The 15,175-nt window shown below is 41.0% G+C and overlaps 1 protein-coding gene and 1 long non-coding RNA gene across 7 annotated transcripts in view; one reads left to right on the top strand and one right to left on the bottom strand.

Annotated features, from left to right (window-relative positions):
* Positions 1-11,040, top strand: part of ATXN3 (ataxin 3) — a 42,733-nt gene extending 31,693 nt beyond the window's left edge. For all 5 annotated transcript variants that reach the window (XM_054448719.2, XM_054448721.2, XM_063652022.1 and 2 more), the window contains 2 exons: positions 3,568-3,716; positions 10,215-11,040. In XM_054448719.2, coding sequence (XP_054304694.1) covers positions 3,568-3,716; positions 10,215-10,318 — 253 coding nt within the window. In that variant the 3' untranslated portion in view covers positions 10,319-11,040. The remainder of the gene's footprint in view (positions 1-3,567; positions 3,717-10,214) is intronic.
* Positions 1-15,175, bottom strand: part of LOC129012736 (uncharacterized) — a 55,574-nt gene that overhangs the window by 18,064 nt on the left and 22,335 nt on the right. For both annotated transcript variants that reach the window (XR_008493703.2, XR_010123783.1), the window contains exons 2-3: positions 10,153-10,271; positions 2,105-2,242 (exon numbers count right to left, since the gene is read on the bottom strand). This is a non-coding gene — a long non-coding RNA (uncharacterized LOC129012736). The remainder of the gene's footprint in view (positions 1-2,104; positions 2,243-10,152; positions 10,272-15,175) is intronic.

Below are 15,175 nucleotides of genomic sequence, written 5' to 3'. Positions count from 1 at the left end.
CAGTTCTTAGCCAGGCCTCCAGAGTACCACAAACCAACTTGCAGGAAGAGCTGTAACCACTGCCCCAACTGGGACAATGGGTAATGAGGATATTAAATTTAAGAACATACTGCTATAGCAATGATCCTGGGCTTAGAAAGCTGCCACCACAATTGCCTAGACATGGGAACATGACGTCTGGCCCCCATTGCAACAGCAGTGAAGCATCTCCCAAATGCCTTTGCTTGCCACCAGAGAACAACCAAAGTGGAGGGAGATGGCTAGGCCTCATTTCTGCCTATTTTATTTTATTTTATTTTATTTTATTTTATTTTTTGAGACGGAGTCTTGTCTATCGCCCAGGCTGGAGTGCAGTAGTGTGATCTTGGCTCACTGCAGCCTTCGCCTCCCAGCTTCAAACAATTCTCCTGCCTCAGCCTCCCGAGTAGCTGGGATTACAGGCACCCGCCACTGCGCCCAGCCAATTTTCTTATTTTTAGTAGAGGTGGGGTTTTGCCATGTTGGCCAGGCTGGTCTCGAACTCCTGACCTCAGGTGATCCGCCCACCTCAGCCTCCAAAAGTGTTGTGATTACAGGCGTGAGCCACCATGCCTGGCCCATTTCTGCCCTTTTTCTTTTTTGAAATGGAGTCTCACTCTGTTGCCCAGACTGGAGTGCAGTGGTGCAATCTTGGCTCATTGCAACCTCTGCCTCCCAGTTTCAAGCAATTCTCCTGCTTCAGCCTCCTGAGTAGCTGGGACTACAGTTGTGCAGCACCACACCTGGCTAATTTTTGTTTTTGTTTTTTGAGACAGAGTCTCACTCTGTCGCCCAGGCTGGAGTGTAGTGGCATGATCTGGGCTCACTACAACCTCCGCCTCCCGGGTTCAAGCAATTCTGCCTCAGCCTCCTAAGTAGCTGGCATTATAGGTGCGCGCCAACACACCCGGCTAATTTTTTTGTATTTTTAATAGAGATGGGGTTTCACCATGTTGGCCAGGCTGGTCTTGAACTCCTGACCTCATGATCCACCTGCCTTGGCCTCCCAAAGTGCTGGGATTACAGGCATGAGCCACCGTGCCCAGACAATTTTTGTATTTTTAGTAGAGATAGTTTCGCCATGTTGGCCAGGCTGGTCTTGAACTCCTGACCTCAGGTGATCCGCCTGCCTTGGCCTCCCAAAGTGCTGGGATTACAGGCACAAGCCACTGTGCCTGACCCATTTCTGCCTTTTAAAGCTCATGTGAGCACTTAATTTGTAACCAGAATCCTACTTGTAAAATAATCTAAGACATGTAGCTTTTAGCTTTGTAACCTCTATAATATTGATGGCACAGTGGGAGTAGATGCTGAGTGCCACTTGAACATGTTCCACCTCAGTGTCTTCACAGCTGGAAGGTGTCTACATTGTTTCAAGGTGGACAATTGATTTAATTCTCATTTTTCATAAACTAAAAGTAGAATAAAGGCTATTCCTCTAAAATTGCTATCTCACCTGTCACTCCCTTGCATTCTCACATACCTTCTTGAGTGGAGGGGAAGAGGGCATGGAGTGATAGCGGATGTGCCAGGAATTCTCCATAACTCAGTCCGTCTCTCTTGTGCTATGTTGCAGCATCAGGATTTGCTAATGGGAGGATACTGCCCTTATGTGCATCATTAGCCATGCACACTAAGGTCTTACACCTACACACAGGTCAGTATTCTGGCTCAGAGACCAACAGGGAGAAATTGCAGTTCTCATTAGTTGAACTTTCTTTATTGTTCACGGTTTTAAAACACAAAATTAAGAGGAACTCTATAAAAAATGTGCCATTCTATTAATAATTGTTGCTGGTAGTTTAAAAATCCTGGTTCCTTTTCAAATTCGTATATACCTTTTTTTTAAAAAAAACACTTGATCTGAGCCAAAAGACTGAGAAGCAATTTTTTTTTTTTTTTTTTTTTAACCTATGGCTTCTCACTGAGATTGTCAGCTGTTTGTAAGTTTTGGTTTTTGGATTTCTGTGTTTGTATTTGCATATATGAAATATAGATTGAGTATCCCTTATCCAAAATGCTTAAGACTAGAAGTGTTTTAGATTTGGGGTTTTTTAGGATTTGTGAATATTTGTACTATACTTACCAGTTAAGCATTCCAAATCCAAAATCTTAAATCTGAAGTGTTCCACTGAGCACCTCTTTTGAGTATCATGTTGGTGCTCAAAAAGTTTCTGATTTTGGAGCATTTGGATTTCCGATTCTCAGATTTAGGATGCCTGACCTGTAATTTCAGATTTACAGAAAAGCAGAAATAGTACACAGAGCTCCTTATATCCTTCACCCAGATTCCCCAATTATTGGCCTTTCTGAACCATTTGGGAATAATATGCAGATATGATTTGCCATTATGTCTCAGTTCAGTGTATATTTTCTAAGTTCAAGAATATATTCCTACATATTTACATCATAACCATCATGTTTAAACATTTTAAAATGGGGATTTGTATTACATTGTTTCTCCTTTTGAAAAAATTACAGAGGCGCTTAATGCAATCGATATTACTTAAAATCTGATAATGTGTGTTAAATAGTAGTTTTCATTTATTTCATTTATCAAGTGTTCAGTGAATGCTTACTATGTAACAGCACAGTTATCAGCACTGGGGAAATAGATGAACAAGATAAGATTTGCACTCTCATTAGCTTACACGCCATAAAGAGGGAAATAAAGAGAACACCAGATGATGATAAGTTTATGCTGAGAATTAAAATGAAGTGATGAAATAATGGGAATGTCAGGTGGCTACTTTTGGTGGGATGGTCAGGAAAGGCATCTCTGGGGAGATAAATTTTAAGCTCAGACCTGAATGAAAAGAATGAGCCAGCCATGGAAACATTATGTTAACTCACATGGTAGTTTGAAATGCTTTATCTGATCAAAGGTACTTATTTTGGTGACTTTCAACAATATTAAGGGTCTATAAACCAACACTCATTTGCATAAGAATAGCTACCAGTGAATCTTTTTGTATGATAGGTTTTTTTGTTTGTTTGTTGTTTTTTTGAGACAGTCTTGCTCTGTCGCCCAGGCTGGAGTGCAGTGGCGTGATCTTGGCTCACTGCAACCTCTACCTCCCTGGTTCAAGTGATTCTCCTGCCTCAGCCTCCCAAAGTAGCTGGGACTACAGGTGCCTGCCACCACGCCTGGCTAATTTTTGTATTTTTAGTAGAGATGGGGTTTCACCGTGTTGGCCAGACTGGTGTCAAACTCTTGACCTCAAGCCATCCACCCGCCTCAGCCTCCCAAAGTGCTGGGATTACAGGTGTGAGCCACCACACCCAGCCATGATAGGTTATTTTGTGATGAAAATACCTACCTCTTAATTTGTCTGATAAATTTAAATTTTATGTCTAGGTTTCCTAAGATCAGCACTTCTATATTTTAAAGTAATCTATATCAGACTAACTGCTCTTGCATTCTTTTAATACCAGTGACTACTTTGATTTGTGGAACAATGTATTTTCCACATGAATAGTTTTTCTCATGGTGTATTTATTCTTTTAAGTTTTGTTTTTTAAATATACATTCACTTTTGAATGTTTCAGACAGCAGCAAAAGCAGCAACAGCAGCCGCAACAGCAGCAACAGCAGCCGCAACAGCAGCAGCAGCAGCAGCAGGGGGACCTATCAGGACAGAGTTCACATCCATGTGAAAGGCCAACCACCAGTTCAGGAGCACTTGGGAGTGATCTAGGTAAGGACTGCTCACCATTCATCATGTTCGCTACCTTCACACTTTATCTGACATACGGGCTCCATGTGATTTTTGCTTTACATTATTCTTCATCCCCTCTTTAATCATATTAAGACTCTTAAGTAAATTTGTAATCTACTAAATTTCCCTGAATTAAGGAGCAGTTACCAAAAAAAAAAAAAAAAGGTAGAGGTGGTGGCTCACACCTGTAATCCCAGCACTTTGGGAAACCAAGGCAGGAGAGGATTGCTAGAACATTTAATGAATACTTTAACATAATAATTTAAACTTCACAGTAATTTGTACAGTCTCCAAAAATTCCTTAGAAATCATGAATATTTTTTTTTTTTGAGATGGAGTCTTGCTCTGTCGCCCAGACTGGAGTGCAGTGGCGCGATCTTGGCTTACTGCAAGCTCCGCTTCCCGGGTTCATGCCATTCTCCTGCCTCAACCTCCTGAGTAGCTGGGACTACAGGTGCCCGCCACCTCACCTGGCTAATTTTTTGTATTTTTAGTAGAGACGGGGTTTCACCGTGTTAGCCAGGATGGTCTCGATCTCCTGACCTCGTGATCCGCCCGCCTTGGCCTCCCAAAGTGCTGGGATTACAGGTGTGAGCCACCACGCCCAGCCTGAAATCATGAATATTAGTAGGTGAAAAATAAATACATTTTACCACCTGGAAAATGAAAAATACTTGAGTATAATCAATAACAATGGGAAGTGCAGAGTTACTTTCCAGGTCTCGGTTTAAATATGTCTTAAACTTTGGCCAATTAGTAGTAGAAGTTGAGAGAAAAAGTAACTGTATCTGACAAAGAAATTATAAGCAAAATATATAAAGAACTCTTAAAACTGAATAAGAAAACAACTCAATAAAAAGGTGAAGGATTTGAAAAGATATTTCACCAAATAAGACATAGGGATGACAAATAAGCACATGAAAAGACTCAGCATCACTAGTCACAGGGAAATGCACAATAAAACCACAATGAGATACCACGGCACCCCTGTAGGTATGGCTTAATGAAGAAATAAAACCAACAATACAAAGTGTTGGCAAGGATCTAAGAGCTGAGACTCATATACTGTTAATGGGAATGTAAAAGTGTACAGCTTTGGAAAACAGTTCGGCATTTTTTTGATAAATTTATACTTAGCCATGTGATCCAGCAGTCCCAATCATGTATATATAACCAAGAGAAAAGAAAACTTAGGTTCACATAAAAACTTATATCAAATGCTTATAGCTGGCCAGGCATGGTGGCCCATGCCTGTAATCCCAGCACTTTGGGAGGCTGAGGTTGGCGGATCACCTGAGGTCAAGAGTTCGAGACCAGCCTGGCCAACATGGCAAAACCCTGTCTCTACTTAAAATACAAAAATTAGCCAGGCGTGATGGCGGGCACCTGTAGTCCCAGCTATTCAGGAGGCTGAGGCAGGAGAATCACGTGAACCCGGGAGGCAGAGATTGCAGTGAGCCGAGATTGTGTCACTCTACTCCAGCCTGAGTGACAGAGCAAGACTCTGTCTCAAAAAAAAAAAAAAAAAGGGCTGGACACAGTGGCTTATGCCTGTTATTCCGGCACTTTGGGAGGCTGAGGCCAGTGGATCACCTGAGGTTAGGAGTTCAAGACCAGCCTGGCCAACATGGTGAAACCCCATCTCTACTAAAAATGCAAAAATTTGCTGGGCGTGGTGGTGGGCACCTGTAATCCCAGGAGGCTGAGGCAGGAGAATCACTTGAATCCGGGCGGTGGAGGTTGCAGTGACCCGAGATTGTGCCATTGAACTCCAGCCTGGGTGACAAGACTGAAACTCCATCTCAAAAAAAAAAAAGATTATAGCATCTTTATTCATCATTGCCCAAAATTACAAACTGCCTAAATGTAGACCTTCATTTAGTTAATGAATAGACAAACTGTGGTATATCCAAACAATTGAATAATAAAAGGGATGAACTGGTACTTTTTTCTATTCCTCCTGTTTAAGTACAGCCAAAACACCTCAACATTTGTATGAAACATGAGCTGGGCCGGGCGCGGTGGCTCACACGTGTAATCCCAGCACTTTGGGAGGCTGAGGTGGGTGGATCACATGAGGTTGGGAGTTCAAGACCAGCCTGACAAACGTAGAGAAACCCTGTCTCTATTAAAAATACAAAATTAGTCGGGCATGGTGGCTCATGCCTGTAATCCCAGCTACTTGGGAGGCTGAGGCAGGAGAATTGCTTGATCCTGGGAAGCGGAGGTTGCAGTGAGCTGAGATCACACCGTTGCACTCCAGCCTGGGCAACAAGAGCAAAACTCTGTCTCAAAAAGAAAAAAAAAAACATTAAGCTGAATCTCAAAGGCAGAGAGAAGACAGACTGGCTAGGGACCTTGGAACCAGAGGAGCAGCGTGGTGAGGAGTGGCCTGGATTTTCTTTTTGCCTCATTTATCCTGGACTTGGTGCTGGAGAAGCTATGGGCTCAGACCAAGAGAAAACCCCATGAAAAGCCTGCTCTCTCTAGCCAAAAGAGGCAGCCTAGCAAGACAAAAACTTTTAGATAATAAGCACTTGACTCCAGTCAGACAAAACAGAATAAACTGGTCCCATTCACCCCTGTCAGCAAAGGCCAAGTGGGAGCCAAGATATCTACCCCAACCTGGAAGTCATAAGGTACACTTCTCCCCTTTCCCAGCCAAGGTGGTGTCAGAGAAGGCTGACTGGGGAGCTGGGGTTTTCATTCCCTCCAGGAGGTGATAACACTCCTTTCCCATGGTGTCAGTGGTCACAGGGAGGCTGAACTTCCACCCAATAATACGCAGGCATCTCTCTGGCTCCTATATGGGTGATGTTGGAGAAGAGGCCTAGTAGAGAATCCAGACTGTTGCTGACACCCAGCAGTAACAAGGACACCTCCATAATGTCCATGGAGGCCACATGGAGATCAGTAACAAGGCACTCCTCTCCCTCCCAGTCAGAGAGATGTCAGTGGAGGACTAGGGGGCTAGAACTCCCATGTGTGTTCAGCAGTAATCCCCATGACCACCACTCCTTGTCATCACAGGCCTTGAAGAAACCTGGACTTTCACTCCCCTCTGGTTGTAGCGAGGTGGCACTCCCTTTTCCCTGCTGCCAGTGCTGTGTCAGAGGAAGCTTGCTAAATTGGAAGATGTAAATAAGATTCACATTCTAATAACATAATACCCCAAATTTTCAAGATTTAATTGAAAATCACTAAGCTGGGCATGGTGGCTCACACCTGTAATCCCAGCACTTTGGGAGGCCGAGGTGGGCCAAACATTTAAGGTCAGGAGTTCAAGACCAGCCTGGCCAACATGGTGAAACCCTGTCTCTACTAAAAATACAAAAATTAGCCGGGCGTGGTGGCGCACGCCTGTAATCCCAGCTACTGGGGAGGCTGAGGCAGGAGAATCACTGGAACCTGGGAGATGGAGGTTGCAGTGATCCAAGATCGCACTAGTATACTGCAGCCTGGGCAACAGAGCAAGACTCCATCTAAATTTGTGTCAGGATTCCCAGAAGGAGATGAGAAAGGGTGGGGCCGAAAAAAATTGGAGGAAGAAGTCATGGCTGATAATTTCCCAAATTTGACAAAAGTCAGAAACCTACGGATTGAAAAAGCTGAATGAAGCTCAAATATGATAAACTCAAAGAAGTTCACACAGAGACACATCACAGTCAGATTTCTGAACACTGCAGACAAAAAATTAAGATCTCGAAATTAGCAAGAAATGACCTTACCTACAGCAATTTGAATGACAGCAGATTTCCCATCAGAGATCATAAAGGCCAGAAGGAAGGGATACATACAACATTTTTTCTAGTGCTGAAAGAAAAAAACTCTAGGCTGGGCATGGTGGCACACACCTGTAATTCCAGCACTTTTGGAGGCTGAGGCAGGTGGATCACCTGAAGTCAGGAGTTTGAGACCAGCCTGGCCAACATGGGGAAACCCTGTCTCTACTAAAAATACAAAAATTAGCCGGGTGTGGTGGCACCCACCTGTAATCCTAGCTACTTGGGAGGCTGAGGCAGGGGAATCACTTGAACCTGGGAGGCGAAGGTTGCAGTGAGCCAAGGTCGTGCCACTGCACTCCAGCCTGGGCAGTTGAGCGAGACTCCATCTCAAAAAAAAAAAAAGTATCCGGGCTTGTTGGTGGGCGCCTATAGTCCCAGCTACTCAGGAGGCTGAGGCAAGAGAATTGGAGGTTGCAGTGAGCCAAGCTCATGCCACTGTACTCCAGCCTGGGTGACAGAGCGAGACCTTGTCTCAAAAAAAAAAAAAAAGAAAAGAAAAAACTCTAAACCCAGAGTTACATATCCAGTGAAATATCTTTCAGGAGTGAAGGGAAAATTAACAATTTGTCTTCAGCAGACCTACCCTAAAAGAATGGCTAAAGGAATTTCTCTAAACAGAAAAGAAATGATAAAAGAAGTAATTTTGGAACATAAGGAAGGAAGAAAGAACAATAAAAAGTAAAATATAGGTAAACACAATAGACTTTCCCCTTCTTTTGAATTTTCTAAATTGTATGATGGTTGAAGCAAGAATTATAGCACTGATTTGGTTTTCAGTATATATATTGGAAATATTTAAGGCAATTATGTTACAAATGAAGGAGGGTCAAAGGATATAAAGGGAGGTAACCTTTCTATATTTCTTTTGTACTGATGCAGGCACTTTGAAAAATAATTTCACTGTTTGTTTAAAAACTGAACATACCCTGACCATATGACATAACATCTATACTCCTGGGCATTTATCCCAGAAAAACAGAAATTTTTTTATTTTTATTTTTTTTAGTATTACACTTCGTAAGTGCTGTAATACTAGCACTTAGGGAGGCCGAGGCAGGCAGATTGCTTGAGCCCAGGAGTTCAAGACCAGCCTGGGCAATGCTGCACAGTCAAGAAAGAAAAAAAACATTTAGAAAACTATTTTAAAAGTCTTTAATTGCTGAATGCCTCTTTGGCTAATATTTGCAAGATCATTATTATTATTATTATTTTTCTTTTTTAGGCAGAGTCTCGCTCTGTCACCCAGGCTGGAGTACAGTGGCGCGATCTCGGCTCACTGCAACCTCTGCCTCCCAGGTTCACGCCATTCTCCTGCCTCAACCTCCCGAGCAGCTGGGACTATAGGCATGTGCCACCACGCCCGGCTAATTTTTTGTATTTTTAGTAGAGATGGGGTTTCACCGTGTTAGTCAGGATGGTCTCCATCTCCTGACCTCGTGATCCGCCCGCCTCAGCCTCCCAAAATGCTGGGATTACAGGCGTGAGCCACTGCGCCAAGCCTGAAAGATCATTATTTAGTCCTACAACTGACGCATTGTTCCACTGACGCAATTACCCAGGCTGGTCTTGAACTCCTGGGCTCAAGCAGTCTGCCTGCTTCGGCCTCCCTAAGTGCTAGTATTACAGGCTTGAGCCACTGTGCCCAGCCAAAAATAGAAATTTATATTCTCACAAAAACATGTACATGAATGTTTATAGCGGCTTTACTTGTCATAATCAAAAACTGGAAACAACCAAAATGTCCTACAGTGAAACAAACTGTAGTATATCCATAGCATGTAATACTCTACTGTCAGGATTAAAAAGAAACCAACTGTTGGCACAGGCAGCACCGTGGCTGGATCTCAGGGGCATTATGCTGAGTACAAAAAAACCTCAAAGGGTCTTACACTGTATGATTCCATTTGTCCAACATTCTAAAAATGACAGCTGTATAGAGATAGAGAACATATTAGTGGTTGCCACTAGTTAGAGAAAGTGGGTAAAAGAGAGGTGGGTGGGAATATAAATCAATAGGAGGGAGATCTTTGTGGTATTATAACACTTCTATGTCTTGATTGTAGTGGTGGTGGTTACATGAATACACATGTGTGATAAAATGCCATGTAGAACTACATATAACATTGTGCCAATGTCAATATCTAGGTTTTAGTTTGATCTTTAGTTACATGAGATGTAACTATTGGGTGAAATTGGGCAAAAGAGTACACGAAACCTCTGTGAAATATCTTTGCAACTTCCTTTGAATTGACAGTTCTTTCAAAATAGAAAGTTGGGTTTTTGTAAATACATGAATTGTTGATATACACAACAAATCTCAAATGCATTATGCTAAGTGAAAAAAGCCATATTCAAAAGGCTACATACCTACTGATGTCTTTTATATGACATGCAGGAAAAGATAAAACTGTAGGACAGAGAATATACTGGTGGCTATCTGGGATTAGGAATTGGGGATTGACCACAAAGGGGCAGCATGGGGGAATTTTCTGGGGCAATGGAATGGTTGTGTATCTTGACGGTGTATTTGTCAAAATATATAGAACTATAAAAGTAAATTCTGCTTTATATGTATTAAATCAAAAAAAGAAACTCGTGTTCAAATAGAAATACATTTTCTGAGAGCTTACCTTTTGATGACTTTGAGAATTTTCTGGAAATTTTTAAGAAATGTGGTTTTGTTTCCCAACAGGTGATGCTATGAGTGAAGAAGACATGCTTCAGGCAGCTGTGACCATGTCTTTAGAAACTGTCAGAAATGATTTGAAAACAGAAGGAAAAAAAAAATACCTTTAAAAAATAATTTAGATATTCATACTTTCCAACATTATCCTGTGTGATTACAGCATAGGGTCCACTTTGGTAATGTGTCAAAGAGATGAGGAAATAAGACTTTTAGTGGTTTGCAAACAAAATGATGGGAAAGTGGAACAATGCGTCAGTTGTAGGACTAAATAATGATCTTCCAAATATTAGCCAAAGAGGCATTCAGCAATTAAAGACATTTAAAATAGTTTTCTAAATGTTTCTTTTTCTTTTTTGAGTGTGCAATATGTAACATGTCTAAAGTTAGGGCATTTTTCTTGGATCTTTTTGCAGACCAGCTAATTAGCTCTCGCCTCAGGCTTTTTCAATATAGTTTGTTTTCTTTTTCTCTTGTGGGTAATCTGGCTCACATCATGTAATAGTGGCTTTCATTTCTTATTAACCAAATTAACCTTTCAGGAAAGTATCTCTAGTCTGTGTTGATAACAGTAATGGTTCTAGAAGGATGAACGGTTCTCCCTTAACTGTATACCGTGTGCTCCAGTGTTTTCTTGCGTTGTTTTCTCTGATCACAACTTTTCTGCTACCTGGTTTTCATTATTTTCCCACAATTCTTTTGAAAGATGGTAATCTTTTCTGAGGTTTAGCATTTTAAGCCCTACGATGGGATCATTATTTCATGACTGGTGCATTCCTAAACTCTGAAATCAGCCCTGCACAAGTACTTGAGAATAAATGAGCATTTTTTAAAATGTGTGAGCATGTGCTTTCCCAGATGCTTTATGAATGTCTTTTCACTTATATCAAAACCTTACAGCTTTGTTGCAACCCCTTCTTCCTGCGCCTTATTTTTTCCTTTCTTCTCCAATTGAGAAAACTAGGAGAAGCATAGTATGCAGGCAGATCTCCTTCTGGTAGAAGACTAAACATACGTACCCACCATGAATGTATGATACGTGAAATTTGATCTTCAATTTCAATAGCAGTTTTATTTTATTTTTTCTCCTATGACTGGAGCTTTCTGTTCTCTTTACAGTTGAGTCATGGAATATAGGTGTCTGCTTCATATCTTTTAGTAGGTATAGCTTGTCAAAGATGGTGATGTGGAACATGAAAATAATTTACTAATGAAAATATGTTTAAATTTATACTGTGATTTGACACTTGCATCATGTTTAGATAGCTTAAGAACAATAGAAGTCACAGTACTTAGTGGGTCTGTAAATAAGAAAGTCCATAGTTTTGATAAATATTCTCTTTAATTGAGATGTAGAGAGAGTTTCTTGCTGGGTCAATAGGATAGTATCATTTTGGTGAAAACCATGTCTCTGAAATTGATGTTTTAGTTTCAGTGTTCCCTATCCCTCATTCTCCATCTCCTTTTGAAGCTCTTGTGAATGTTGAATTGTTCATAAGCTAAAATCCAAGAAATTTCAGCTGACAACTTCGAAAATTAAAATATGGTATATTGCCCTCCTGGTGTGTGGCTGCACACATTTTATCAGGGAAAGTTTTTGATCTAGGATTTATTGCTAACTAACTGAAAAGAGAAGAAAAAATATCTTTTATTTATGATTATAAAATAGCTTTTTCTTGGATATAACAGATTTTTTAAGTCATTATTTTGTGCCAATCAGTTTTCTGAAGTTTCCCTTACACAAAAGGATAGCTTTATTTTAAAATCTAAAGTTTTCTTTTAATAGTTAAAAATGTTTCAGAAAAATTATAAAACTTTAAAACTGCAAGGGATGTTGGAGTTTAGTACTACTCCCTCAAGATTTAAAAAGCTAAATATTTTAAGACTGAACATTTATGTTATTACCAGTGTGTTAGTCATATTTTCCATGGATATTTGTTCATTACCTTTTTCCATTGAAAAGTTACATTAAACTTTTCATACACTTGAATTGATGAGCTACCTAATATAAAAATGAGAAAACCAATATGCATTTTAAAGTTTTAACTTTAGAGTTTATAAAGTTCATATATACCCTAGTTAAAGCACTTAAGAAAATATGGCATGTTTGACTTTTAGTTGCTAGAGAGTTTTTTTTGTTGTTTTTGTTTTTGTTTTTTTTGAGACGGAGTCTTGCTGTGTCTCCCAGGCTGGAGGGCAGTGGCATGATCTCGGCTCACTACAACTTCCACCTCCCGGGTTCAAGCAATTCTCCTGCCTCAGCCTCCAGAGTAGCTGGGATTACAGGCGCCCACCACCACACCCAGCAGATTTTTGTATTTTTGGTAGAGACACGGTTTCATCATGTCTGGCCAGGCTGGTCTCGAACTCCTGACCTCAGGTGATCTGCCTGCCTTGGCCTCCCAAATTGCTGGGATTACAGGCATGAGCCACTGCGCCTGGCCAGCTAGAGAGTTTTTAAAGCAGAGCTGAGCACACACTGGATGCGTTTGAATGTGTTTGTGTAGTTTGTTGTGAAATTGTTAAATTTAGCAGGCAGATCCAGAATCACTAGTGAACTGCCATCTTGGTGGGGTTGGCTTAAATTTAATTGAATGTTTAGATTCCATTTCTTAATTGATTGGCCAGTATGAAAAGATGCCAGTGCAAGTAACCATAGTATCAAAAAAGTTAAAAGTTATGCAAAGCTATAGTACATCAGGTACTGCCATTTACTGTAAACCACCTGCAAGAAAGTCAGGAACAACTAAATTCACAAGAACTGTCCTGCTAAGAAGTGTATTAAAGATTTCCATTTTGTTTTACTAATTGGGAACATCTTAATGTTTAATATTTAAACTATTGGTATCATTTTTCTAATGTATAATTTGTATTACTGGGATCAAGTATGTACAGTGGTGATGCTAGTAGAAGTTTAAATAAGCCTTGGAAATACCACTTTCATATTTTCAGATGTCATGGATTTAATGAGTAATTTATGTTTTTAAAATTCAGAATAGTTAATCTCTGATCTAAAACCATCAATCTATGTTTTTTATGGTAATCATATAAATATTTCAGTAATATAAATGTTTGAAAAGGCTGCTGCAGGTAAACTCTATACTAAGATCTTGGCCAAATAATTTAAAATTCACCGAATATTTTATTTAAGGTGGTGCTTTTTTTTTTTTTGTCCTTGAAACTTGATTTTTCTTAAGGCTTTATTCATGATGCCAAAGTAAATAAGGAAAAAAACTCAAAACCAGTTGAGTATCATTGCAGACAAAACTACCAGTAGTCCATATTGTTTAATATTAAGTTGAATAAAATAAATTTTATTTCAGTCAGAGCCTAAATCACATTTTGAATGCCTGAATTTTTGATACTATTTTTGAAATCATGCTAGTGCCGGCTGGGCGTGGTAGCTCACACCTGTAATCCCAGCATTTTGGGAGGCCGAAGCGGGTGGATCACGAGGTCAGGAGTTCAAGACCAGCTTGGCCAAGATGGTGAAACCCCGTCTGTACTAAAAACTACAAAAATTAGCTGGGCGCGGTGGCAGGTGCCTGTAATCCCAGCTACCTGGGAGTCTGAGGCAGGAGAATCGCGTGAACCCTGGCAGCAGAGGATGCAGTGAACCGAGATGGTGCCACTGCACTCCAGCCTGGGCAACAGAGTGAGACTCTGTCTCAAAAAAAAAAAAAATCATGCTCGTGCCAAGAGCTACTAAATTCTTAAAACCGGCCCATTGGACCTGTACAGATAAAAAATAGATTCAGTGCATAATCAAAATATGATAATTTTAAAATCTTAAGTAGAAAAATAAATCGATGTTTTAAATTCTTAGGAGGATTCAGTAATTAATATTGATGACCTCCCAGCTGGGCGCAGTGGCTCACGCCTGTAATCCGAGCAGTTCGGGAGGCTGAGGCGGGCGAATCACTTCAGGCCAGGAGTTCAAGACCAGTCTGGGCAACATGGTGAAACTTCGTCTCTACTAAAAATAAAAAAATTAGCCAGGCGTGGTGGCGCACACTTGTAATCCCAGCTACTCAGGAGGCTAAGAATCTCATGAGCCTAGGAGGCAGAGGTTGCAGAGTGCCAAGGGCTCACCACTGCATTCCAGCCTGCGCAACAGAGTGAGACTCTGTCTCTGAAAAAAAAAATATATATATATATGAGTATATATATATATGAATATATATATATAACTTCCTATTAAAAACTTTATCCCAGCTGGGGGCAGTGGCTCATGGCTGTAATCCCAACACTTTGGGAGGCTGAGGCAGGTGGATCACCTGAGGTCAGGAGTTCAAGACCAGCCTGGCCAACATGGTGAAACCCCATCTCTACTAAAAACACAAAAATTAGCCAGGTGTGGTGGTGGGCAGCTGTAATCCCAGTGACTTGGGAGGCTGAGGCAGGAGAATTGTTTAAACCCAGGAGGTGGAGGTTGCAGTGAGCTGAGATCGTGCCATTGCACTCTAGCCTGGGCAACAAGAGTGAAACTCTGTCTTAAAGGTTTTTTTTTTTTTTTTTTTTTTTTTTAATCCGGAAACGAAGAGGCCTTGGGCCGCTATTTTCTTTTTCTTTCTTTTTTTTTTTTTTTTTCTGAGACGGAGTCTAGCTCTGCTGCCCAGGCTGGAGTGCAATGGCACAATGTTGGCTCACTGCAACCTCCACCTCCCAGGTTCAAGCGATTCTCCTGCCTCAGCCTCCCAAGTACTGGGTATTACAGGCACCTGCCACTACACCCGGCGAATATTTGTTTTTTTTAGTAGAGACGGGCTTTTACCATGTTAGTCAGGCTGGTCTCAAACTCCTCACCTCAGGTGATCTGCCTGCCTCGGCCTCCCAAAGTGCTGGGATTACAGGTGCAGGCCACCATGCCCGGCCTCGGGCCACTGTTTTCAAAGTGAACTGTTTGTTGTATCAAGTCCTTAACAAGTATGGATATATGATATATGTGACCCTAATTAAGAAATACCAGA

The sequence above is a fragment of the Pongo pygmaeus genome, chromosome 15, assembly GCF_028885625.2.
Source record: "Pongo pygmaeus isolate AG05252 chromosome 15, NHGRI_mPonPyg2-v2.0_pri, whole genome shotgun sequence".
NCBI lineage: Eukaryota > Metazoa > Chordata > Mammalia > Primates > Hominidae > Pongo > Pongo pygmaeus.
Note: the sequence above shows the minus strand (reverse complement) of the source record. Positions and strands in the feature narration are given on the sequence as shown.